General features: G+C 49.8%; 1 protein-coding gene across 1 annotated transcript in view; it reads right to left on the minus strand.

The window, feature by feature from the left end:
• The window catches only part of necab2 (N-terminal EF-hand calcium binding protein 2), a 305,211-nt gene extending 297,758 nt beyond the window's left edge, over positions 1-7,453 (minus strand). The window contains exons 1-2 of the mRNA XM_067997613.1: positions 7,220-7,453; positions 5,942-5,966 (exon numbers count right to left, since the gene is read on the minus strand). Of these exons, the coding sequence (XP_067853714.1) occupies positions 5,942-5,966; positions 7,220-7,453 (259 nt within the window). The remainder of the gene's footprint in view (positions 1-5,941; positions 5,967-7,219) is intronic.
• Positions 7,454-27,147: the final 19,694 nt, after the last annotated feature.

Here is a 27,147-nt window from a genome sequence, read left to right on the forward strand (position 1 = left end):
CTGTGAAGTAAGCTAGAGAAGAGGGACCAGAGAGTGAATAGTAAATTTGCAATAGATATATCGGGAAGAATTTCTCCATTGAACGAGTGAGAAATCTTTGAACTGATTTGCCAAGCTGCGGAGTAGACATATCGGGATTTGCTCGAGATGCAGTTGGAAGTGAAGATTGGGTGTAGGGTTCGGGAGGGAACCAGACTGCCTTCTCATCTCTGGCTCCACCCTCCCCCCCTCCCTCTCCCCATTTTGTTCTTGTGCTGCTGAGAAAGCAAAGCAATTCCCATCAGGACTGTGCAGCTCTTAAAAGGCATGTTCACAGTCAGAGGAATCTAAAGGCAAACTGACAGCTTTGCACTTTGTGATGGGCTGACCCAGGAGAGGGCAATAGCCTCAAGAAGCGAGGGTCAAGGAGTTGGGGGGAGGGGAATGAGAAGGGGGGGGAGGGGAATGAGAAGGTGGGGGAGCTCCCCCCTCAATGGCTCCATGGGGAAATGTGCTGCCCAGCGCGCTACATACCCGGACAGACCGGAAACTCCTGGGTTCAGTTCCTGATCTGAGGCAGCGAATGGGGGAGGAGGCTCTGAAATTGTCCTCAGTACCTCTGGGTCAACGAGTGGAAAAACAAAATCTGATGAGCTTCCCATCACTGTTCACCATCCAGTGACTCCCCCCCCGTCAGCCTGCACCCACCCTCACCCACCCTCACCCACCCCGCCCACCCTCACCCATCCTGCCCACCCCACCCACCTTCACTCACCTCACCCACCACGCCCACCCCACCCACCTTCACTCACCTCACCCACCCCGCCCACCCTCACCCACCCTACCCACCCTCACCCACCCCGCCCATCTTCACCCACCTTGCCCACCCCACCCACCTACCCCACCCAACTTCACCCACCATGCCCACCCCACCCACCTACCCCACCCAACTTCACCCACCCTCACCCACCATGCCAACCCCACCCACCTACCCCACCCCGACCACCTTCACCCACCTTCAACCACCCTGCCCATCTTCACCCACCCCGCCCACCCTGCCCACCTTCACCCACCGTCACCCACCCTCGTCCACCCCACCCACGCCATCCACCCTCACCCACCCCACCCAGCCTGACCCCACCCTCACACACCCCACCAAGCTGGAATGTGCGTGTCTGTGGGTGCCGAGTGAAGACACAGTGGGGTTCAGCGGTCATACCCCCATGGTCGAACAGCTGAGCAGATACTCGCTGTCCAAACTCACATAGGAAGACTGGCCCCACTGGGCTCCAGTGACAAGGTGGGGATTAAGGAGAGAGCAGGTTCCTAAGCCAACACCATTGGCTAGCTCCACAGAGAGATACAGAGCTGACAGCTCTCTGGGATTCCCCTCACTGGGCCTCAGTCCCACAGACACTGACAGCTCTCTGGGATTCCCCCTCACTGGGCCTCAGTCCCACAGACACTGACAGCTCTCTGGGATTCCCCCTCACTGGGCCTCAGTCCCACAGACACTGACAGCTCTCTGGGATTCCCCTCATTGGGGTTCAGTCCCACAGACACTGACAGCTCTCTGGGATTCCCCCTCACTGAGCCTCAGTCCCACAGACACTGACAGCTCTCTGGGATTCCCCCTCACTGAGCCTCAGTCCCACAGACACTGACAGCTCTCTGGGATTCCCCCTCACTGGGCCTCAGTCCCACAGACACTGACAGCTCTCTGGGATTCCCCCTCACTGGGCCTCAGTCCCACAGACACTGACAGCTCTCTGGGATTCCCCCTCATTGGGGTTCAGTCCCACAGACACTGACAGCTCTCTGGGATTCCCCTCATTGGGGTTCAGTCCCACAAACACTGACAGCTCTCTGGGATTCCCCTCACTGGGCCTCAGTCCCACAGACACTGACAGCTCTCTGGGATTCCCCCTCACTGGGCCTCAGTCCCACAGACACTGACAGCTCTCTGGGATTCCCCCTCACTGGGCCTCAGTCCCACAGACACTGACAGCTCTCTGGGATTCCCCCTCACTGGGCCTCAGTCCCACAGACACTGACAGCTCTCTGGGATTCCCCCTCACTGGGCCTCAGTCCCACAGACACTGACAGCTCTCTGGGATTCCCCCTCACTGGGCCTCAGTCCCACAGACACTGACAGCTCTCTGGGATTCCCCTCACTGGGCCTCAGTCCCACAGACACTGACAGCTCTCTGGGATTCCCCCTCACTGGGCCTCAGTCCCACAGACACTGACAGCTCTCTGGGATTCCCCTGATTGGGTTGACTCAATGTGTGGGGCACTGATGTGGAACACTTGCTGATTTCTCAGACCTGTCTGCTGACATATGCCAGCTCCAAACTGACTGCTAAACAAGGAGCAGCCTTAGAAATGCTTGGAATCAACGTGAGGACGTGCAATGATGGACGTGCCTTTAAACTTCTCGAGCACTTGGAGATGGAGGGCTGATCTCTCCATATCACCATATATGTTCCCTCAATATTCCCATCCCATTGAACCCCGCCCCCACTCTCCTCGGGCACTGATTCCATGGGCAGTGCGTGCCCTCTCGCTGCCTCGCCAAGCCACCATCCATCAGGAGGGCACTTGGGCCGAGAGTGCCCACAGACTGTTTGATGTTGAGCATTTCAGCCAAGCTCCATCCCTGCCCTCCCGAGATACGAGCACAGACGCACTTCCCCCGGGGGGGATGGGGAGGGGGGAGGGATCCAGTTTGATTCTTCCTCTTCCACACCAGGGGTGCTGAAACCCAATGAAGTGCCTCCCCAAACAGCACCTCAGTTGGGATGGGCACTGTATGTGGGCACTCCCTGATCTGTGTGCCACCGTGCCACACTTACCAACTGCACCAGCGGGGGGATCCTGCGGTACCGTTAGTAAAATGTTTGATTAATCTCATCTCCTCCTGTGTAACGTTCACCAACTATTACAAAGTGCATGAAACCGATTTTAATCTAATATTATTTTTTAATTCAGGAATATTTATTTTTTGTTTTGGGAAATCAGTTTCTTGAGCGACCCGATTGAGCTTTCGAGCAAATGGTGCCAGACTTGAACCCTGGTCCTCACTGATCGCAGCTGGGACCGGCCTCAGCCTCCTTGGGGGATCCCAGTGAGTCAATGCCTGTGGAACCCGTACCCCAGTGAGTCACTGCCAGTGGAACCCGTACCCCAGTGAGTCAGTGCCAGTGGAACCCGTACCCCAGTGAGTCAGTGCCTGTGGAACCCGTACCCCAGTGAGTCAGTGCCTGTGGAACCCATACCCCAGTGAGTCAGTGCCTGTGGAACCCGTACCCCAGTGAGTCAGTGCCAGTGGAACCCATACCCCAGTGAGTCACTGCCTGTGGAACCCGTACCCCAGTGAGTCAGTGCCAGTGGAACCCGTACCCCAAGGAGTCAGTGCCTGTGGAACCCGTACCCCAGTGAGTCAGTGCCAGTGGAACCCATACCCCAGTGAGTCAGTGCCTGTGGAACCCGTACCCCAGTGAGTCAGTGCCAGTGGAACCCGTACCCCAGTGAGTCAGTGCCAGTGGAACCCATACCCCAGTGAGTCAGTGCCTGTGGAACCCGTACCCCAGTGAGTCAGTGCCAGTGGAACCCGTACCCCAGTGAGTCAGTGCCAGTGGAACCCGTACCCCAGTGAGTCAGTGCCAGTGGAACCCATACCCCAGTGAGTCAGTGCCTGTGGAACCCGTACCCCAGTGAGTCAGTACCTGTGGAACCCGTACCCCAGTGAGTCAGTGCCAGTGGAACCCGTACCCCAGTGAGTCAGTGCCAGTGGAACCCGTACCCCAGTGAGTCAGTGCCAGTGGAACCCGTACCCCGGTGAGTCAGTGCCAGTGGAACCCGTACGCCAGTGAGTCAGTGCCTGTGGAACCCGTACGCCAGTGAGCCAGTGCCTGTGGAACCCGTACCCCAGTGAGTCAGTGCCTGTGGAACCCGTACCCCAGTGAGTCAGTGCCAGTGGAACCCGTACCCCAGTGAGTCAATGCCAGTGGAACCCGTACCCCAGTGAGTCAGTGCCTGTGGAACCCGTACCCCAGTGAGTCAGTGCCAGTGGAACCCGTACCCCAGTGAGTCAGTGCCAGTGGAACCTGTACTCCAGTGAGTCAATGCCAGTGGAACCCGTACCCAAGTGAGTCAGTGCCTGTGGAACCCGTACCCCAGTGAGTCAGTGCCAGTGGAACCCGTACCCCAGTGAGTCAGTGCCAGTGGAACCCGTACCCCAGTGAGTCACTGCCTGTGGAACCCGTACCCCAGTGAGTCACTGCCTGTGGAACCCGTACCCCAGTGAGTCAGTGCCAGTGGAACCCGTACCCCGGTGAGTCAATGCCTGTGGAACCCGTACCCTAGTGAGTCAGTGCCAGTGGAACCTGTACTCCAGTGAGTCAATGCCAGTGGAACCCGTACCCCAGTGAGTCAGTACCTGTGGAACCCGTACCCCAGTGAGTCAATGTCAGTGGAACCCGTACCCCAGTGAGTCAGTGCCAGTGGAACCCGTACCCCAGTGAGTCAGTACCTGTGGAACCCGTACCCCAGTGAGTCAGTACCTGTGGAACCCGTACCCCAGTGAGTCAGTGCCAGTGGAACCCGTACCCCAGTGAGTCAGTACCAGTGGAACCCGTACCCCGGTGAGTCAGTACCTGTGGAACCCGTACCCCAGTGAGTCAGTGCCAGTGGAACCCGTACCCCAGTGAGTCAGTACCTGTGGAACCCGTACCCCAGTGAGTCAGTGCCAGTGGAACCCGTACCCCAGTGAGTCAGTACCAGTGGAACCCGTACCCCGGTGAGTCAGTACCTGTGGAACCCGTACCCCAGTGAGTCAGTGCCTGTGGAACCCGTACCCCAGTGAGTCAGTGCCAGTGGAACCCGTACCCCAGTGAGTCAGTGCCAGTGGAACCCGTACCCCAGTGAGTCATTACCAGTGGAACCCGTACCCCAGCTACACAGCACCCGTAGAAATTGTACCCTGCGAGTCAGCACCTTCAGGAGAGATGGGGTGGAAATCGAAACAAATCAATGTTTTCCTGAGCCACACTACCTCAGAATCTAGCCCCAGACTCAGGTCTTAACCAGGTACAAAGACACAGTTAATAGTACTATCAAGTGTATTCCATTTTGCTATGTAAACCTGTTACAATCTGTCAGGGAAAAAAGTCTTATTCATCTTCATAGGAACAGGAGGAGGCCATTCAGCCCCTCAAGCCTGTTCCGCCATTCAATTAGATCATGATTGATCTGTATCTTAACTCCATTTACCCGCCTTTGCTCCATATCACTCGATGCCCTCACCAACAAAAATCTATCGATCTCCGTCTTGAAAGCTCCAATTGTCCCACAGCATCCACAGACATTTGAGGGAGAGAGTTCCAGATTTCCACTACCCTTTGTGTGAAAAAGCACTTCCTGATTTCCCTCCTGAACAGCCCAGCTCTAATTTATAGATTATGCCTCCTTGTTCTGGATTCTCCCAACAGAGGGAATAGTTTCTCTGTATCTCCCCTATTGAATCCTGCACTGTACCCACTCCGAGGCCGATATATCCTTCCTGAGGTGCGGTGCCCAGAACTGAAGGCAGTACCCCCGGGGTCTAACCAGAGCTCTGTACAGCATAACTTCATCCCCTTTGCGTTCCAGTTCTCTTGAGATAAAGGGCAGAGAGGGGACTGGAATACAAAGGGGTGAAGTTATGCCTCAGTTACATAAAGCTCTGGTCAGACCAGAGGAAATAATTTCTCCGTATCGACCCTATAAAATCCTTTTAACATTTTAAACACCTCAATCAGATCACCTCTCAATCTTCTAAACTCAAGGGAATACAAACCAAGTTTATGAAACCTGTCCTGGTAATTTAAACCTCTAATCCCCGGTATCATCAAATTGACATCACTAACAGCACCTTTGAAAACTGAGACTATTATAGATTAAAATATGAATCAGCACTTACCATTTTTATCAGCTCTCCTGAATATCTAGAGAGATTGAGAAAGTAGATTTTAAGAGAGCTCATTTCTTCCAGGCAAAGAACAGACCAGTCAGCAGAAAATCAAACACAAATCATTCCCTTCAGAGTTTCCTCAAACTCGCTTCCAGCATTTAATGTCACATTTCAGAATCAAAAAAACGGTGTAGTCAAGGAGTGATGTAAATATAAACACAGACACACTTCCTAATCACAATTTTACCTTTCTGTCTGTACTTTAATCCAACTTTGGACAGCTCTCTCACATTCATCTCACCCACACCAATAAAAGCTCTCTCTCTCTGCCTCTCTCCCACTATTCATGTATGAATCTCCTTCTCCCTTTCTCTCTCTCCCTCACTCTCTGTCTCTCCCTCTATTTCCCTCTGTCTCTCCTTCTCCCTCTCTCTCACTCTCTCTCTCTGTGTCTCCCTCTCTCCCCCTCTGACTCAATCTAACTCTCCTTCCCTCTCTCTCTCTCTCCCTTTCTCTCCTTCTCTCTCTCTCTCCTTCTCCCTGTCTCCCTTTCTCTCCTCTCTCTCTCTGTCTCCCTCTCTCTCCTTCTCTCTCTCTGTCTCTCCTTCTCCCTCTCTCTCCTCTCTCTGTCTCTCCTTCTCCCTCTCTCTGTCTCTCCTTCTCCCTCTCTATCTCCCTCTTTCTCCTTCTCTCTCCCTGTCTCTTCTTCTCCCTCTCACTCCTCTCTCTGTCTTTCCTCCTCCCTCTCGTGTCTCCCTCTCTCTCCCTCTCCTTCTCCCTCTCTCTCCTCTCTCTGTCTCTCCATCTCCCTCTTTCTCCTTCTCTCTGTCTCTCCTTCACCCTCCCTCTCCTCTCTCTCCTTCTCCCTCGCTCTCCCTATTTCCATTCCTGTTTCTCTCTCTCTCCCAACGCCCGTGACTTTGCATGTGATTTATTAATTTACAATTTATTTGAAAGTAAAACACTGATTTCAGTCCGCATCTGATCAGGTCCAGTGGACGGGAATAAAATGGACCTAACAGTTAGGCTGCAGTGAAAGAAATAGATTATAACCAGTGATAACTAGTGACTGAAAGTTGACCAGTGCCTCTTATTTTAATACAATTGCCTTCAGCAGATCTGATGTTGGGAGCCTGGAGAAAACAGATTGATAATTCCCCTTAAAGTAAGAGACTAAAGTTCTTCATTATGATATATAGAAGAGGCTGTAAATGATTGATTCTTGCTATCAACAGCTGCCTGGGAGACACTGCAGGGATAGAGAGGCGATATAAGGGAGCTACCTACATCCAGGATGACTGAGATGCCTTTCTTGCTCTTCGGGGTGACCTGGTCCCTGGAAGTCGCCTCTCCCTTCAGGGATTCCCTCTCCCCGAACTTCTTATCGCTCATCTTGGTGAAGACCCAGCGGAGGACCCCGTCCAGTCTCCTGATGCTGCGCTGCGGCGGCGGCTGCTTGTCGAGGATGGTGCCGAGCTGCTGGACGCTGTCCCTGCAGTAGCGAGCTGCCTGATCGCACATCTTCACATCCTGTAGACCCCCCCTCCCTCCCTCGCTCCCCATCCCGGCAACACCGGCAACCACACGCCTCCCCACACCGTCACCGCCTCGGCGCTCACGCACTTGCACAGAAAGAGGAAGGATAACTGAGAGGGGGGGTGGTGGTGGTGGGGGGAGAGACAGAGAGGGAAATACAGAGAGGGGCAGAGAGTGGAAGAGAAAGGGAGAAGGAGGAACGGAGGGGGAAACGGAGAAAGAGGGGAGAGACACAGAGAGGAACAGAGGGAGACAGAGAGAGATAGAGAGATAGAGTCAGAGGGAGAGAGACAGGGACTGAGAGGGAGACAGAGAGAGATAGAGAGATAGAGTCAGAGGGAGAGAGACAGGGACTGAGAGGGAGATAGAGAGATAGAGTCAGAGGGAGAGAGACAGGGACTGAGAGGGAGAGAGATAGAGAGATAGAGTCAGAGGGAGAGAGACAGGGAATGAGAGGGAGACAGAGAGAGATAGAGAGATAGAGTCAGAGGGAGAGAGACAGGGACTGAGAGGGAGACAGAGAGATAGAGTCAGAGGGAGAGAGACAGGGACTGAGAGGGAGACAGAGAGAGATAGAGAGATAGAGTCAGAGGGAGAGAGACAGGGACTGAGAGGGAGATAGAGAGATAGAGTCAGAGGGAGAGAGACAGGGACTGAGAGGGAGAGAGATAGAGAGATAGAGTCAGAGGGAGAGAGACAGGGAATGAGAGGGAGACAGAGAGAGATAGAGATATAGAGTCAGAGGGAGAGAGACAGGGACTGAGAGGGAGACAGAGAGAGATAGAGAGATAGAGTCAGAGGGAGAGAGACAGGGACTGAGAGGGAGACAGAGAGAGATAGAGAGATAGAGTCAGAGGGAGAGAGACGGGGACTGAGAGGGAGACAGAGAGAGATAGAGAGATAGAGTCAGAGGGAGAGAGACAGGGACTGAGAGGGAGAGAGATAGAGAGATAGAGTCAGAGGGAGAGAGACAGGGAATGAGAGGGAGATAGAGAGATAGAGAGATAGAGTCAGAGGGAGAGAGACAGGGACTGAGAGGGAGACAGAGAGAGATAGAGAGATAGAGTCAGAGGGAGAGAGACAGGGACTGAGAGGGAGACAGAGAGAGATAGAGAGATAGAGTCAGAGGGAGAGAGACAGGGACTGAGAGGGAGACAGAGAGAGATAGAGAGATAGAGTCAGAGGGAGAGAGACAGGGACTGAGAGGGAGACAGAGAGAGATAGAGAGATAGAGTCAGAGGGAGAGAGACGGGGACTGAGAGGGAGACAGAGAGAGATAGAGAGATAGAGTCAGAGGGAGAGAGACAGGGACTGAGAGGGAGACAGAGAGAGATAGAGAGATAGAGTCAGAGGGAGAGAGACAGGGACTGAGAGGGAGACAGAGAGAGATAGAGAGATAGAGTCAGAGGGAGAGAGACGGGGACTGAGAGGGAGACAGAGAGAGATAGAGAGATAGAGTCAGAGGGAGAGAGACAGGGACTGAGAGGGAGACAGAGAGAGATAGAGAGATAGAGTCAGAGGGAGAGAGACAGGGACTGAGAGGGAGACAGAGAGAGATAGAGAGATAGAGTCAGAGGGAGAGAGACAGGGACTGAGAGGGAGACAGAGAGAGATAGAGGGATAGAGTCAGAGGGAGAGAGACAGGGACTGAGAGGGAGACAGAGAGAGATAGAGGGATAGAGTCAGAGGGAGGGAGACAGGGACTGAGAGGGAGAGAGATAGAGAGATAGAGTCAGAGGGAGAGAGACAGGGACTGAGAGGGAGACAGAGAGAGATAGAGAGATAGAGTCAGAGGGAGAGAGACAGGGACTGAGAGGGAGAGAGAGAGAGATAGAGAGATAGAGTCAGAGGGAGAGAGACAGGGACTGAGAGGGAGACAGAGAGAGATAGAGAGATAGAGTCAGAGGGAGAGAGACAGGGACTGAGAGGGAGACAGAGAGAGATAGAGAGATAGAGTCAGAGGGAGAGAGACGGGGACTGAGAGGGAGACAGAGAGATAGAGAGATAGAGTCAGAGGGAGAGAGACAGGGACTGAGAGGGAGACAGAGAGAGATAGAGAGATAGAGTCAGAGGGAGAGAGACAGGGACTGAGAGGGAGACAGAGAGAGATAGAGAGATAGAGTCAGAGGGAGAGAGACGGGGACTGAGAGGGAGACAGAGAGAGATAGAGAGATAGAGTCAGAGGGAGAGAGACAGGGACTGAGAGGGAGACAGAGAGAGATAGAGAGATAGAGTCAGAGGGAGAGAGACGGGGACTGAGAGGGAGACAGAGAGAGATAGAGAGATAGAGTCAGAGGGAGAGAGACAGGGACTGAGAGGGAGACAGAGAGAGATAGAGAGATAGAGTCAGAGGGAGAGAGACAGGGACTGAGAGGGAGACAGAGAGAGATAGAGAGATAGAGTCAGAGGGAGAGAGACAGGGACTGAGAGGGAGACAGAGAGAGATAGAGAGATAGAGTCAGAGGGAGAGAGACAGGGACTGAGAGGGAGACAGAGAGAGATAGAGAGATAGAGTCAGAGGGAGAGAGACAGGGACTGAGAGGGAGACAGAGAGAGATAGAGAGATAGAGTCAGAGGGAGAGAGACAGGGACTGAGAGGGAGAGAGATAGAGAGATAGAGTCAGAGGGAGAGAGACAGGGACTGAGAGGGAGACAGAGAGAGATAGAGAGATAGAGTCAGAGGGAGAGAGACAGGGACTGAGAGGGAGAGAGATAGAGAGATAGAGTCAGAGGGAGAGAGACAGGGACTGAGAGGGAGAGAGATAGAGTCAGAGGGAGAGAGACAGGGACTGAGAGGGAGACAGAGAGAGATAGAGTCAGAGGGAGAGAGACAGGGACTGAGAGGGAGACAGAGAGATAGAGTCAGAGGGAGAGAGACAGGGAATGAGAGGGAGACAGAGAGAGATAGAGTCAGAGGGAGATAGAGAGATAGAGTCAGAGGGAGAGAGACAGGGAATGAGAGGGAGACAGAGAGAGATAGAGAGGGACAGGGAGAAATGTACAGAAGCGAGAGATAGAGAGAAATAGAGAGAGAAATAGAGAGACAGAGAAGCGAGATATAGAGAGAGAGACAGGGAGAGAGAGAGATCAGACAGGCTCCATTCTTCCACTCAGTCCCCACACTTCCCCTCCTCAAACTATGTCTGTGCTTGTGTCTCTTGCCCCATCAGTGTAGACACAGGCACCCTTCTCAAAAGCAGTCTGTAGATTCAGAGCTGCAGCTCAAGCTTGATGGTGTCTGTGTGTAAACTGTGTGTGGAAATAGTGTGTCTGTGTGTAAACTGTGTGTGTAAACTGAATGTCTGTGTGTAAACTGTGTGTGTAAACTGAGTGTCTGTGTGTAAACTGTGTGTGTAAACTGAGTGTCTGTGTAAACTGTGTGTGTAAACTGAGTGTCTGTGTGTAAACTGTGGGTGTAAACTGAGTGTCTGTGTGTAAACTGTGGGTGTAAACTGAGTGTCTGTGTGTAAACTGTGGGTGTAAACTGAGTGTCTGTGTGTAAACTGTGTGTGTAAACTGAGTGTCTGTGTGTAAACTGTGTGTGTAAACTGAGTGTCTGTGTGTAAACTGTGGGTGTAAACTGAGTGTCTGTGTGTAAACTGTGTGTGTAAACTGAGTGTCTGTGTGTAAACTGTGTGTGTAAACTGAGTGTCTGTGTGTAAACTGTGGGTGTAAACTGAGTGTCTGTGTGTAAACTGTGGGTGTAAACTGAGTGTCTGTGTGTAAACTGTGTGTGTAAACTGAGTGTCTGTGTGTAAACTGTGGGTGTAAACTGAGTGTCTGTGTGTAAACTGTGGGTGTAAACTGAGTGTCTGTGTGTAAACTGTGGGTGTAAACTGAGTGTCTGTGTGTAAACTGTGGGTGTAAACTGAGTGTCTGTGTGTAAACTGTGGGTGTCTGTGTGTGTAAACTGTGTGTGTATGTCTGTGTGTGTATGTGTCTGTCTGTGTGTTTGTGTGTCTGTGTATCTGTGTCTGTCTGTGTGTTTGTGTGTCTGTGTGTATCTGTGTCTGTTTGTGTGTCTGTCTGTGTGTGTATGTGTCTGTGTGTATCTGTGTCTGTCTGTGTGTTTGTGTGTCTGTCTGTGTGTTTGTGTGTCTGTCTGTGTATCTGTGTCTGTCTGTGTGTTTGTGTGTATCTGTGTCTGTTTGTGTGTCTGTCTGTGTGTGTATGTGTCTGTGTGTATCTGTGTCTGTCTGTGTGTTTGTGTGTCTGTCTGTGTGTTTGTGTGTCTGTCTGTGTATCTGTGTCTGTCTGTGTGTTTGTGTGTCTGTGTGTATCTGTGTCTGTTTGTGTGTCTGTCTGTGTGTTTGTGTGTCTGTGTGTATCTGTGTCTGTTTGTGTGTCTGTCTGTGTGTATCTGTGCTGTCTGTGTGTCTGTGTGTATCTGTGTCTGTTTGTGTGTCTGTCTGTGTGTCTGTGTGTATCTGTGCTGTCTGTGTGTCTGTGTGTATCTGTGTCTGTGTGTCTGTGTCTGTGTATCTGTGTCTGTCTGTGTGTTTGTGTGTATCTGTGTCTGTTTGTGTGTCTGTCTGTGTGTGTATGTGTCTGTGTGTATCTGTGTCTGTCTGTGTGTTTGTGTGTCTGTCTGTGTGTTTGTGTGTCTGTCTGTGTATCTGTGTCTGTCTGTGTGTTTGTGTGTCTGTGTGTATCTGTGTCTGTTTGTGTGTCTGTGTGTTTGTGTGTCTGTGTGTATCTGTGTCTGTTTGTGTGTCTGTCTGTGTGTATCTGTGCTGTCTGTGTGTCTGTGTGTATCTGTGTCTGTTTGTGTGTCTGTCTGTGTGTCTGTGTGTATCTGTGCTGTCTGTGTGTCTGTGTGTATCTGTGTCTGTGTGTCTGTGTCTGTGTATCTGTGTCTGTCTGTGTGTCTGTCTGTGTAATGTACACCACAGTCCCTGCAGTATGGATCAGCATCATCCCTCTTTCCTCAACACTGAAGTCACGGGAGAGCAGCCAGGACAGGGGACCCGGACTGGTTTTTGACCCAGGGCCCTGAAGCTAATTGCAGACACGGCCGAGATCCAGTCGGTGCGGAGATGGAGACGGGACCTCCCTGGTTCGTGTGGCTCCGTCCACCAGTGCATTGACTAACTGGGACCGTGAAGGAGCTCAGCGGAGGTTCGGGTCACGATGCAGTAAGACAATGCAGAGCAGGAACCAACCCAGCAGGCACAGGGCAAGTGCTCAGCGACTGTTCACGGAATTGAAATCACCTCAAAATCCCATCGGTTCGCCCCCCGCTCCCCTCACTCCAGTTCAAAACAAGCTGAACAGGCAGCTCTGACCCCACAGTTACACTGACTGAACAGGCAGCTCTTACCCCCACAGTTACACTGACTGAACAGGCAGCTCTTACCCCCACAGTTACACTGACTGAACAGGCAGCTCTTACCCCTACAGTTACACTGACTGAACAGGCAGCTCTTACCCCTACAGTTACACTGACTGAACAGGCAGCTCTGACCCCACAGTTACACTGAGTGAACAGGCAGCTCTGACCCCTACAGTTACACTGAGTGAACAGGCAGCTCTGACCCCCACAGTTACACTGACTGAACAGGCAGCTCTTACCCCTACAGTTACACTGACTGAACAGGCAGCTCTTACCCCTACAGTTACACTGACTGAACAGGCAGCTCTGACCCCACAGTTACACTGAGTGAACAGGCAGCTCTTACCCCCACAGTTACACTGACTGAACAGGCAGCTCTTACCCCTACAGTTACACTGACTGAACAGGCAGCTCTGACCCCACAGTTACACTGACTGAACAAGCAGCTCTGACCCCACAGTTGCACTGACTGAACAGGCAGCTCTGACCCCTACAGTTACACTGAGTGAACAGGCAGCTCTGACCCCTACAGTTACACTGAGTGAACAGGCAGCTCTGACCCCTACAGTTACACTGACTGAACAGACAGCTCTGACCCCTACAGTTACACTGAGTGAACAGGCAGCTCTGACCCCTACAGTTACACTGAGTGAAAAGGCAGCTCTGACCCCCACAGTTACACTGACTGAACAAGCAGCTCTGACCCCACAGTTGCACTGACTGAACAGGCAGCTCTGACCCCTACAGTTACACTGAGTGAACAGGCAGCTCTGACCCCTACAGTTACACTGAGTGAACAGGCAGCTCTGACCCCTACAGTTACACTGACTGAACAGACAGCTCTTACCCCTACAGTTACACTGAGTGAACAGGCAGCTCTTACCCCTACAGTTACACTGACTGAACAGACAGCTCTTACCCCCACAGTTACACTGACTGAACAGGCAGCTCTTACCCCCACAGTTACACTGACTGAACAGGCAGCTCTTACCCCCACAGTTACACTGACTGAACAAGCAGCTCTGACCCCACAGTTGCACTGACTGAACAGACAGCTCTTACCCCCACAGTTACACTGACTGAACAGGCAGCTCTTACCCCCACAGTTACACTGACTGAACAAGCAGCTCTGACCCCACAGTTGCACTGACTGAACAGGCAGCTCTGACCCCTACAGTTACACTGAGTGAACAGGCAGCTCTGACCCCTACAGTTACACTGAGTGAACAGGCAGCTCTGACCCCTACAGTTACACTGAGTGAACAGGCAGCTCTGACCCCTACAGTTACACTGAGTGAACAGGCAGCTCTGACCCCTACAGTTACACTGAGTGAACAGGCAGCTCTTACCCCTACAGTTACACTGACTGAACAGGCAGCTCTTACCCCCACAGTTACACTGACTGAACAGGCAGCTCTGACCCCACAGTTACACTGACTGAACAGGCAGCTCTTACCCCACAGTTACACTGAGTGAACAGGCAGCTCTTACCCCCACAGTTACACTGAGTGAACAGGCAGCTCTTACCCCCACAATTACACTGACTGAACAGGCAGCTCTTACCCCCACAGTTACACTGACTGAACAGGCAGCTCTGACCCCACAGTTACACTGACTGAACAGGCAGCTCTTACCCCCACAGTTACACTGACTGAACAGGCAGCTCTTACCCCCACAGTTACACTGACTGAACAGGCAGCTCTGACCCCACAGTTACACTGACTGAACAGGCAGCTCTTACCCCCACAGTTACACTGACTGAACAGGCAGCTCTGACCCCACAGTTACACTGACTGAACAGACAGCTCTTACCCCCACAGTTACACTGACTGAACAGGCAGCTCTGACCCCACAGTTACACTGACTGAACAGACAGCTCTTACCCCCACAGTTACACTGACTGAACAGGCAGCTCTTACCCCCACAGTTACACTGACTGAACAGGCAGCTCTGACCCCACAGTTACACTGACTGAACAGACAGCTCTTACCCCCACAGTTACACTGACTGAACAGGCAGCTCTCACCGCACAGTTACACTGAGTGAACAGGCAGCTCTTACCCCCACAGTTACACTGACTGAACAGGCAGCTCTGACCTCACAGTTACACTGACTGAACAGGCAGCTCTGACCCCTACAGTTACACTGACTGAACAGGCAGCTCTGACCCCTACAGTTACACTGACTGAACAGGCAGCTCTGACCCCCACAGTTACACTGACTGAACAGGCAGCTCTCACCGCACAGTTACACTGAGTGAACAGGCAGCTCTTACCCCCACAGTTACACTGACTGAACAGGCAGCTCTGACCTCACAGTTACACTGACTGAACAGGCAGCTCTTACCCCACAGTTACACTGACTGAACAGACAGCTCTGACCCCTACAGTTACACTGACTGAACAGGCAGCTCTGACCCCTACAGTTACACTGACTGAACAGGCAGCTCTGACCCCACAGTTACACTGACTGAACAGGCAGCTCTTACCCCCACAGTTACACTGACTGAACAGGCAGCTCTTACCCCCACAGTTACACTGACTGAACAGACAGCTCTTACCCCCACAGTTACCCTGACTGAACAGGCAGCTCTTACCCCCACAGTTACACTGACTGAACAGGCAGCTCTTATCCCACAGTTACACTGACTGAACAGGCAGCTCTGACCCCACAGTTACACTGAGTGAACAGGCAGCTCTTACCCCCACAGTTACACTGACTGAACAGGCAACTCTTACCCCCACAGTTACACTGACTGAACAGACAGCTCTTACCCCCACAGTTACCCTGACTGAACAGGCAGCTCTTACCCCCACAGTTACACTGACTGAACAGGCAGCTCTTATCCCACAGTAACACTGACTGAACAGGCAGCTCTTACCCCCACAGTTACACTGACTGAACAGGCAGCTCTGACCCCACAGTTACACTGAGTGAACAGGCAGCTCTTACCCCCACAGTTACACAGAGTGAACAGGCAGCTCTTACCCCACAGTTACACTGACTGAACAGGCAGCTCTGACCCCCACAGTTGCACTGAGTGAACAGGCAGCTCTTACCCCCACAGTTACACTGAGTGAACAGACAGCTCTGAACCCACAGTTACACTGACTGAACAGGCAGCTCTGACCCCCACAGTTGCACTGAGTGAACAGGCAGCTCTTACCCCCACAGTTACACTGACTGAACAGGCAGCTCTGACCCCACAGTTACACTGACTGAACAGACAGCTCTTACCCCCACAGTTACACTGACTGAACAGACAGCTCTTACCCCTACAGTTACACTGACTGAACAGACAGCTCTTACCCCCACAGTTACACACACTGAACAGGCAGCTCTTACTCCCACAGTTACACACACTGAACAGGCAGCTCTGACCCCACAGTTACACTGACTGAACAGACAGCTCTTACCCCCACAGTTACACTGACTGAACAGACAGCTCTTACCCCCACAGTTACACTGACTGAACAGACAGCTCTTACCCCCACAGTTACACACACTGAACAGGCAGCTCTGACCCCACAGTTACACACACTGAACAGGCAGCTCTTACCCCACAGTTACACACACTGAACAGGCAGCTCTGACCCCACAGTTACACACACTGAACAGGCAGCTCTTACCCCACAGTTACTCTGACTGAACAGGCAGCTCTTACTCCCACAGTTACACTGACTGAACAGAAAAGCACTCCTGTTACAATGGGATTAATATTTATTGTGCAACGGAATCATGGATCAATATAAATTGCAGCCTTGATTCTGCAGTGTGATGTTTCATTAAATGCTCTGGAGAACTTTGCTTTTCTGTAAAGCAGGCGGGGAGTTGCAGCTCAAAAATATAGAAAAGAAAAGACTTGCATTTCTATAGCACCTTTCACAACCTCCCAAAGAGCTTTACAACCAATGAAGTATTTTCGAAGTCTAGTCACTGTCGTAAATGTAGGAAATGTGGCAGCCAATTTGTGCACAGCAAGATCCCACAACAGCAATGTGATAATGACCAGATAATCTTTTTTTAGTGATGTTGGTTGAGGGATAAATATTGGCCAAGACCCGGGGTGAACTCCCCTGCTCTTCTTCAAAGTAGTGTCATGGGATCTTTTACATCCACCTGAGAGGGCAGATGGGGCCTCGGTTTAATTTCTCATCTGAAAGACGGCACCTCCGACAGTGCAGTGAGCCCTCAGCCCATGGTGTAGGTAGGCAGAGCCTGCGGCCTAGCACATAGGTTAACATGTGAGAACAGCGTCCAGGCTCCAGCGGTCCGCAGCTGCTCCATCACCGCCACAAAATCGAGGCTTTCACCATTTCCCCCCTTCCGTCGGCCAGCCACCAGTGCAACTCATTTCCATTATCACCCTGCCGAGGGACATAGCTCCAGAATGCAGAGCAGGGGGTGGGGGGAACAGCGACTTGCCAGGTGGCATCGTCCGCCCTGCCATTGGTACCACTCGGCCTCTCCCTCAGGGTTGCCAACTCTCCAGGATTTCCCTGGAGTCTCCAGGAATTAAAAACTAATCTCCTGGACAATTTATAAAACACTGGTTTGGCCACAACTGGAGTATTGTGTCCAGTTCTGGGCACCGCACTTTAGGAAGGATGTGAAGGCCTTAGAGAGGGTGCAGAAGAGATTTACTAGAATGATTCCAGGGATGAGGGACTTTAGTTACGTGGATAGACTGGAGAAGCTGGGATTGTTCTCCTTGGAACAGAGAAGGTTATGAGGAGATTTGATAGAGATATTCAAAATCATGAAGGGTCTAGACAGAGAAACTGTTCCCATTGGTGGAAGGGTCAAGGACCAGAGGACATAGATTTAAGGTGATTGGCAAAAAAAAACAAAGGTGACATGAGGAGAAACATTTTACACAGCGAGTGGTTAGGATCTGGAATGTACTGCCCGAGGGGGTGGTGGAGACAGATTCAATCATGGCCTTCAAAAGGGAACTGGACAAGTACTTGAAAGGAAAAAAATTGCAGGACCACAGGAATAGGGCATGGGAGTGGGACTAGCTGGATTGCTCTTGCATCGAGCCAGTGCGGACTTAATGGGCCGAATGGCCTCCTTCCGTGCTGTAACCTTTCTATGATTCTATGATACTGCGAGCAAACCCAGGAGAAAAAATCAGAGGGATATTAAAAAATTGTGCGTTGTTTTCATTTTCTTTGAACATTTTCATTTACTTTATAAAAATGGGAAAAAAGGCTGTTTGACTGACAGTCAAGAATCCAATGGGGTAACGAAAAGTCTGTTTGCTTTCCAATTGGTGGGGAAGGCGGGGCTCCGAGAGGATGGACATTTCAGGTGACCAATGACGGGAGTGTGGGGGAGGGGCGGTTAGAGGCAGGAGGTCATGTGATAAAACCTTCAGGAATATGTTCAACCAGAGTTGGCAACCCCACTCTCCTTACACATTCACATTGCCACAGAGCGGGAGAGGGGCTGGAGAAGCCAGGGACCAGACACGTGGAATTGCAACCCAACCTGGTTAGGCCTCAGCTGGAGTATTGTGTCCAATTTTGGGCACCACACTTTAGGAAGGATGTCAAAGCTTTAGAGAGGGTGCAGAGGAGATTTGCTAGAATGATTCCAGTGATGAGGGACTTCAGTTATATGGAGAGATTGGAGAAGCTGGGGTTGTTCTCCTGAGAACAGAGAAGGTTAAGAGGAGATTTGATCGAGGTGTTCAAAATCATGAATGGTTTTGATAAAGTAAATAAGGAGAAACTGTTTCCAGGGGCAGAAGGGTCGGTAACCAGAGGACACAGATTTAAGGTGATCAGTAAAATAACCAGAGGTGATATGAGGAGAATTTTTTTTATTGAGTGAGGTGTTATGATCTGGAACGCACTGCCTGAAAGGGTGATGGAAGCAGATTCAATAATAACTTTCCAAAGGGAACTGGAGAAATACCTGAAGAGGGGAAGTTTGCAGGGCTATGGAAAGAGCAAGTTAGTGGGACCAATTGGAGAGCTCTTTCAAAGAGACGGCACAGGCACAATGGGCTGAATGGCCTCCCTCTGTGCTTTATGATTCTATGAATCGTGGAGCAATCTGCGTGTTGTGGTGTAGCGGTCAGTGCAGGGAACCTGCCCCGCAGATCGATCCAGGCAAGCTCAGAGTACCAACGGTCAATTAAAGAGGAGGATCATACCCCACCATAGTGATTCCACAATATAAACCTGGGCTGATGAGACACTGAACTGATTTCACAGTGAAGAACAAGTGGTCGCTGTTTGGAATTGGAATTTTGTAATATTATAGGCAAAGCCTGCAGTCCTGTGCCTGTGGGCCAAGAATGAGCTCAAACATGCAGTCAGACACTTGGAGCTTTATTAAGGGTTAATTGAACAGACACATTCACCTGGGTCTGCCTCACACCAGATTACATAAATTGAGAGCGCAGAAGAACACACATTAGACAGTCGAGCTCAACCTTCCAGATCATTCCTTCCCCTTCATCTTCCCCACCTCACATTACAATTTCACCATTTTATCCCTTTCGAACTGTATTATTTCACATGGTTTCAGTGAATTCTCACCATTCGTATCAGGAAGTTCCTGGATCTAAACTTCACTCTCTACCTGACATCCATGGTCCCAAGACTAAGAGGGAGGTGTTTAGGGTTAGCAAGACATGGAGGGGGGAAAATAAAAACAGAAAATGCTGGAAACGCTCTGCAGGTCAGGCAGGATCTGTGGAGAGAGAAACAGGGTTAATGTTTCAGGTCAATGACCTTTCATCAGAACTGGGAGAAGTTGAAGATTAAACAGTTTTTGAGCAAGTACAGAGTCAGAGTAAGGGGAGGGGGGGAAAGAACAAAAGGGAAGGTCTGTGATAGGGTGGGGGTCAGGAGTGATTAAATGATAAAAGGGATGATGGTGCGAGGCAAGGAGGGTGGTAATGGGACAGGTAAAGAAACAAAAGATGGGTCTAGAGGAGCTGTAAATGGCAACAGCAGAACCATTACCAACACTTGCTGTCTGAAAAAATGGGAGCAGTGATTATGATCTGAAGTTATTGAAATCAATGTTGAGTCCGGAAGGTTGTAAAGTGCCTAAACGAAAGATGAGGTGCTGTTCCTCGAGCTTACATCGAGCTTCATGGAACAGTGTAGGGGGCCGAGGACAGAGAGGTCAGAGTGGGACTGGGATGGGGAATTAAAACGACAAGCGACCGGCAGGTCAGGGTCACACTTGCGGACTGAGCAGTGGTGTTCAGCAAAGCAGTCACCCAGTCTGCGTTTGGTCTTCCGGTGTAGAGGAGATCACATTATGAGCAGTGAATACAGTATACTAAACTGAAAGAAGTACAAGTAAATCATTGTTTCACCTGGAAGGAGTGTTTGGGGCCCTGGACGGTGGGAAGGGAGGAGGTGAAAGGTCAGGTGTTGCATCTCCTGCACTCACACGGGATAGTGCCAGTTCTGATGAAAAGTCATCGACCTGAAATGTTAACCCTGTTTCTTTCTCCACAGATGCTGCCTGACTTGCTGAGTAATTCCAACATTTTCTGTTTTTATTTCAGATTTCCAGCATCTGCAGTATTTTGCTTTTGATCAAGGGGGTGATATTGGTCTCGGGACGGAGATGTTAAACAGGCAGAATCATATTTGTCGACCAGTTGACAACACACCTAATATTCATGTCTATTGAAGTCAACAGAAATTAATAATGGGCAGGGCGAATATCTGGCAGGGCATATAACGGGCGGGGCATATAACGGGCGGGGCGCATAACGGGCGGGGCGCATAACGGGCAGGGTATATAACAGGCGGGTATCTAAAAGGCAGGGTGTACAACGGGCGGGATGTATAATGGGCAGGATGTATAATGGGCAGGATGTATAATGGGCAGGATGTATAATGGGCAGGATGTATAATGGGCAGGATGTATAACGGGCAGGGTATATAACGGCAGGGTGTGTAATGGGCAGGATGTATAACGGGCGGGTGTATAACGGGCGAGTGTATGACGGGCAGGGTGTATAACGGGCGCGGCATATAACGGGCGGGGCATATAACAGGCAGGGTGTATAACGGATGGGGTGTATATTGGTCTTGGCGCATAACAGGTGGGGCATATAACGGGCAGGGTGTATAACGGGCGCGGCATATAACGGGCGGGGCGTATAATGGGCAGGGTGTATAATGGGCGGGGCATATAACGGGTGGGGCGTATAACGGGCGGGGCGTATAACGGGCGGGGCGTATAACGGGCGGGGCGTATAACGGGCGGGGCGTATAACAGGTGGGGCATATAATGGGCGGGGCATATAATGGGCGGGGCGTATAACGGGTGGGGCGTATAACGGGCGGGGCATATAATGGGCGGGGCATATAATGGGCGGGGCGTATAACGTGCAGGGCGTATAGCAGGCGGGGCATATAATGGGCGGGGCATATAACGGGTAGGGAGTAAAACGACGGAATGCATAACGGGCGGAGTATAACGGGTGGGGTGTATATAGGGCGGGACAAATAACGGGCGGGGTGTATATCGGGCGGCACATGTAACGGGTGGGGCGTACAATGGGCAGGCATACAATGGGTGGAGATTATAAAGGGCATGGCGTATACGTGCGAGGCGTAAAACGGATAAGTCGTAAAGCGGATGAGGCGTATAATGGTTGGGGCATACAACGGAGGGGGCGTGCAACGGGTGGGGAATATATCGGGCGGGGCTTGTAAAAGGTGGGGAATATATCGGGCGGGGCGTGTAACGGGTGGGGAATATATCGGTTGGGCGTGTAACGGGTGGGGGATATATCGAGTGGGGTGTGTAACGGGTGGGGGATATATCGGGCGGGGCGTGTAACGGGTGGGAAATATATCGGGTGGGGCGTGTAACGGGTGGGGAATATATCGGGCGGGGCATGTAACGGGTGGGGAATATATCGGGCGGGGTGTGTAACGGGTGGGAGATATATCGGGCGGGGTGTGTAACGGGTGAGAGATATATCGGGCGGGGCGTGTAACGGGTGGGGTATATATCGGGCGGGGCATGTAACGGGTGGGGAATATATCGGGCGGGGAATATATCGGGCGGGGCGTGTAACGGGTGGGGAATATATCGGGCGGGGTGTGTAACGGGTGGGGAATATATCGGGCGGGGTGTGTAACGGGTGGGGAATATATCGGGCGGGGTGTGTAACGGGTGGGGAATATATCGGGCGGGGTGTGTAACGGGTGGGGAATATATCGGGCGGGGTGTGTAACGGGTGGGGGATATATCGGGCGGGGTGTGTAACGGGTGGGGAATATATCGGGCGGGGAATATATCGGGCAGGGCGTGTAACGGGTGGGGAATATATCGGGCGGGGTGTGTAACGGGTGGGGAATATATCGGGCGGGGTGTGTAACGGGTGGGGAATATATCGGGCGGGGTGTGTAACGGGTGGGGAATATATCGGGCGGGGTGTGTAACGGGTGGGGAATATATCGGGCGGGGTGTGTAACGGGTGGGGGATATATCGGGCGGGGTGTGTAACGGGTGGGGGATATATCGGGCGGGGTGTGTAACGGGTGGGGGATATATCGGGCGGGGTGTGTAACGGGTGGGGGATATATCGGGCGGGGTGTGTAACGGGCGGGGGATATATCGGGCGGGGTGTGTAACGGGCGGGGGATATATCGGGCGGGGTGTGTAACGGGTGGGGGATATATCGGGCGGGGTGTGTAACGGGTGGGGAATATATCGGGCGGGGTGTGTAACGGGTGGGGAATATATCGGGCGGGGTGTATAACGGGTGGGGGATATATCGGGCGGGGTGTGTAACGGGTGGGGAATATATCGGGCGGGGTGTGTAATGGGTGGGGAATATATCGGGCGGGGTGTGTAACGGGTGGGGAATATATCGGGCGGGGTGTGTAACGGGTGGGGGATATATCGGGCGGGGTGTGTAACGGGTGGGGGATATATCGGGCGGGGTGTGTAACGGGTGGGGGATATATCGGGCGGGGTGTGTAACGGGTGGGGGATATATCGGGCGGCACATATAACGGGCGGGGCTTATATTGGGCGTGGAGAATCACGGGCAGGGAGTATACCAGGTGAGGCGTTTAACGGGAGGGCTGTGTAATGGGGGGGTGAACAGGCAGGACGTATATCTGGCGAGGCATATCCTATGTACTGTATTATACATACTGCACAGCTGCCTTATTGTAGTCCACGACACAGTACTGTACCTTACTGTATTATACCACACTGTACTGCACCTTACTGTATTATACCACACTGTACTGCACCTTACTGTATTATACCACACTGTACTGTACCTTACTGTATTATACCACACTGTACTGTAACTTACTGTATTATACCACACTGTACTGTACCTTACTGTATTATACCACACCGTACTGTAACTTACTGTATTATACCACACTGTACTGTACCTTACTGTATTATACCACACTGTACTGTACCTTACTGTATTATACCACACTGTACTGCACCTTACTGTATTATACCACACTGTACTGTACCTTACTGTATTATACCACACTGTACTGTACCTTACTGTATTATACCACACTGTACTGTACCTTACTGTATTATACCACACTGTACTGTACCTTACTGTATTATAACACACTGTACTGTAACTTACTCTATTATACCACACTGTACTGTACCTTACTGTATTATACCACACTGTACTGTACCTTACTGTATTATACCACACTACTGTACCTTACTGTATTATACCACACTGTACTGTACCTTACTGTATTATACCACACTACTGTACCTTACTGTATTATACCACACTACTGTACCTTACTGTATTATACCACACTGTATTGTACCTTACTGTATTATACCACACTACTGTACCTTACTGTATTATACCACACTGTACTGTACCTTACTGTATTATACCACACTGTACTGTACCTTACTGTATTATACCACACTGTACTGTACCTTACTGTATTATACCACACTATACTGCACCTTACTGTATTATACCACACTGTACTGTACCTTACTGTATTATACCACACTGTACTGTACCTTACTGTATTATACCACACTACTGTACCTTACTGTATTATACCACACTGTACTGTACATTACTGTATTATACCACACTGTACTGTACCTTACTGTATTATATCAAACTGTACTGTACCTTACTGTATTATACCACACTACTGTACCTTACTGTATTATACCACACTGTACTGTACATTACTGTATTATACCACACTGTACTGTACCTTCCTGTATTATACCACACTGTACTGTACCTTACTGCATTATACCACACTGCACTGTACCTTCCTGTATTATACCACACTGTACTGTACCTTACTGTATTATACCACACTACTGTATCTTACTGTATTATACCACACTGTACTGCACCTTCCTGTATTATACCACACTGTACTGTACCTTACTGTATTATACCACACTGTACTGTACCTTACTGTATTATACCACACTGTACTGCACCTTCCTGTATTATACCACACTACTGTACCTTCCTGTATTATACCACACTGTACTGCACCTTCCTGTATTATACCACACTGTACTGTACCTTAATGTATTATACCACACTGTACTGCACCTTACTGTATTATACCACACTGTACTGTACCTTACTGTATTATACCACACTGTACTGTACCTTACTGTATTATACCACACTGTACTGTACCTTACTGTATTATACCACACTGTACTGTACCTTACTGTATTATATCACACCGTACTGTACCTTACTGTATTATACCACACTGTACTGCACCTTACTGTATTATACCACACTGTACTGTACCTTACTGTATTATACCACACTGTACTGTACCTTACTGTATTATACCACACTGTACTGTACCTTACTGTATTATACCACACTGTACTGTACCTTACTGTATTATACCACACCGTACTGTACCTTGCTGTGAGAATCCCTACGTGGTCAGTTTTCGGTAAAATATTAAGATGCCTACGTGGCAAAGAAGCAGAATGCAAAATGGTTAGAAAGGGTTAATTAGTTAGTAACTGAGATTGATACAAGTGGCCTGGCCCTCCTGCTGGGCCATATGTTTGCTTAGTCAGCAGGCCTGCATTGTCTTATCAATGATAGGTCTTTGATGTGAGTCAAGGACTGGTCTGAATGTCTCCATGTTTATGGCAGATCAATATAGGTAACGAGCTTAGCTAAAGTTGAAAGACATTCCAGGTTGGGAGATAAGGAACAGAAGGAACAGGGAAGAACATTCCAAGTTGGAAGATGAGGAAGTGTCCCCTTTGATGTCTAACAGCAACATAGTCAGCACATGATTATTTATGATTGGTCGGAAATAATGTAACCTCGCATGGCAACCTATGCCCGGCTTATGATTGGTGTTGACCCTCGTTAAGTATGTTCCAACCCTATTGATTTGTATAAAAACGTGTGGATTTCTGTATGTGTTTGTTCTTGCTCTGCCAGCATAGAGGGACTCTATCAGGAGTCCAAATCAATGCTGCAGACTAAGAACCCTGCTATTAAAGATGTGTTGGACTTTAAAATGTATTCGACTTCAGTTATTACTGAACCAGACTGAGGGGAAAGAATCCGGATCGTCAACTGTATTATACCACACTGTACTGCACCTTACTGTATTATACCACACTGTACTGCACCTTACTGTATTATATCACACTGTACTGCACCTTACTGTATTATACCACACTGTACTGTACCTTACTGTATTATACCACACTGTACTGTACCTTTCTGTATTATACCACACTGTACTGTACCTTACTGTATTATACCACACTGTACTGCACCTTACTGTATTATACCACACTGTACTGTACCTTACTGTATTATACCACACTGTACTGTACCTTACTGTATTATACCACACTGTACTGTACCTTACTGTATTATACCACACTGTACTGTACCTTACTGTATTATACCACACTGTACTGTACCTTCCTGTATTATACCACACTGCACTGTACCTTACCGTATTATATCACACTGTACTGTACCTTACTGTATTATACCACACTGTACTGCACCTTACTGTATTATACCACACTGTACTGCACCTTACTGTATTATACCACACTGTACTGTACCTTACTGTATTATACCACACTGTACTGTACCTTCCTGTATTATACCACACTGTACTGTACCTTACTGCATTATACCACACTGCACTGTACCTTCCTGTATTATACCACACTGTACTGTACCTTACTGTATTATACCACACTACTGTATCTTACTGTATTATACCACACTGTACTGCACCTTCCTGTATTATACCACACTGTACTGTACCTTACTGTATTATACCACACTGTACTGTACCTTACTGTATTATACCACACTGTACTGCACCTTCCTGTATTATACCACACTACTGTACCTTCCTGTATTATACCACACTGTACTGCACCTTCCTGTATTATACCACACTGTACTGTACCTTACTGTATTATACCACACTGTACTGTACCTTACTGTATTATACCACACTGTACTGTACCTTACTGTATTATATCACACCGTACTGTACCTTAATGTATTATACCACACTGTACTGCACCTTACTATATTATACCACACTGTACTGTACCTTACTGTATTATACCACACTGTACTGTACCTTACTGTTTTATACCACACTGTACTGTACCTTACTGTATTATACCACACTGTACTGTACCTTACTGTATTATACCACACTGTACTGTACCTTACTGTATTATATCACACCGTACTGTACCTTACTGTATTATACCAGACTGTACTGCACCTTACTGTATTATACCACACTGTACTGTACCTCACTGTATTATACCACACTGTACTGTACCTTACTGTATTATACCACACTGTACTGTACCTTACTGTATTATACCACACTGTACTGTACCTTACTGTATTATACCACACTGTACTGCACCTTACTGTATTATACCACACTGTACTGCACCTTACTGTATTATATCACACTGTACTGCACCTTACTGTATTGTACCACACTGTACTGTACCTTACTGTATTATACCACACTGTACTGTACCTTTCTGTATTATACCACACTGTACTGTACCTTACTGTATTATACCACACTGTACTGCACCTTACTGTATTATACCACACTGTACTGTACCTTACTGTATTATACCACACTGTACTGTACCTTACTGTATTATACCACACTGTACTGTACCTCACTGTATTATACCACACTGTACTGTACCTTACTGTATTATACCACACTGTACTGTACCTTCCTGTATTATACCACACTGCACTGTACCTTACCGTATTATATCACACTGTACTGTACCTTACTGTATTATACCA

This window comes from Heptranchias perlo, chromosome 16 (assembly GCF_035084215.1).
Source record: "Heptranchias perlo isolate sHepPer1 chromosome 16, sHepPer1.hap1, whole genome shotgun sequence".
Lineage (NCBI taxonomy): Eukaryota > Metazoa > Chordata > Chondrichthyes > Hexanchiformes > Hexanchidae > Heptranchias > Heptranchias perlo.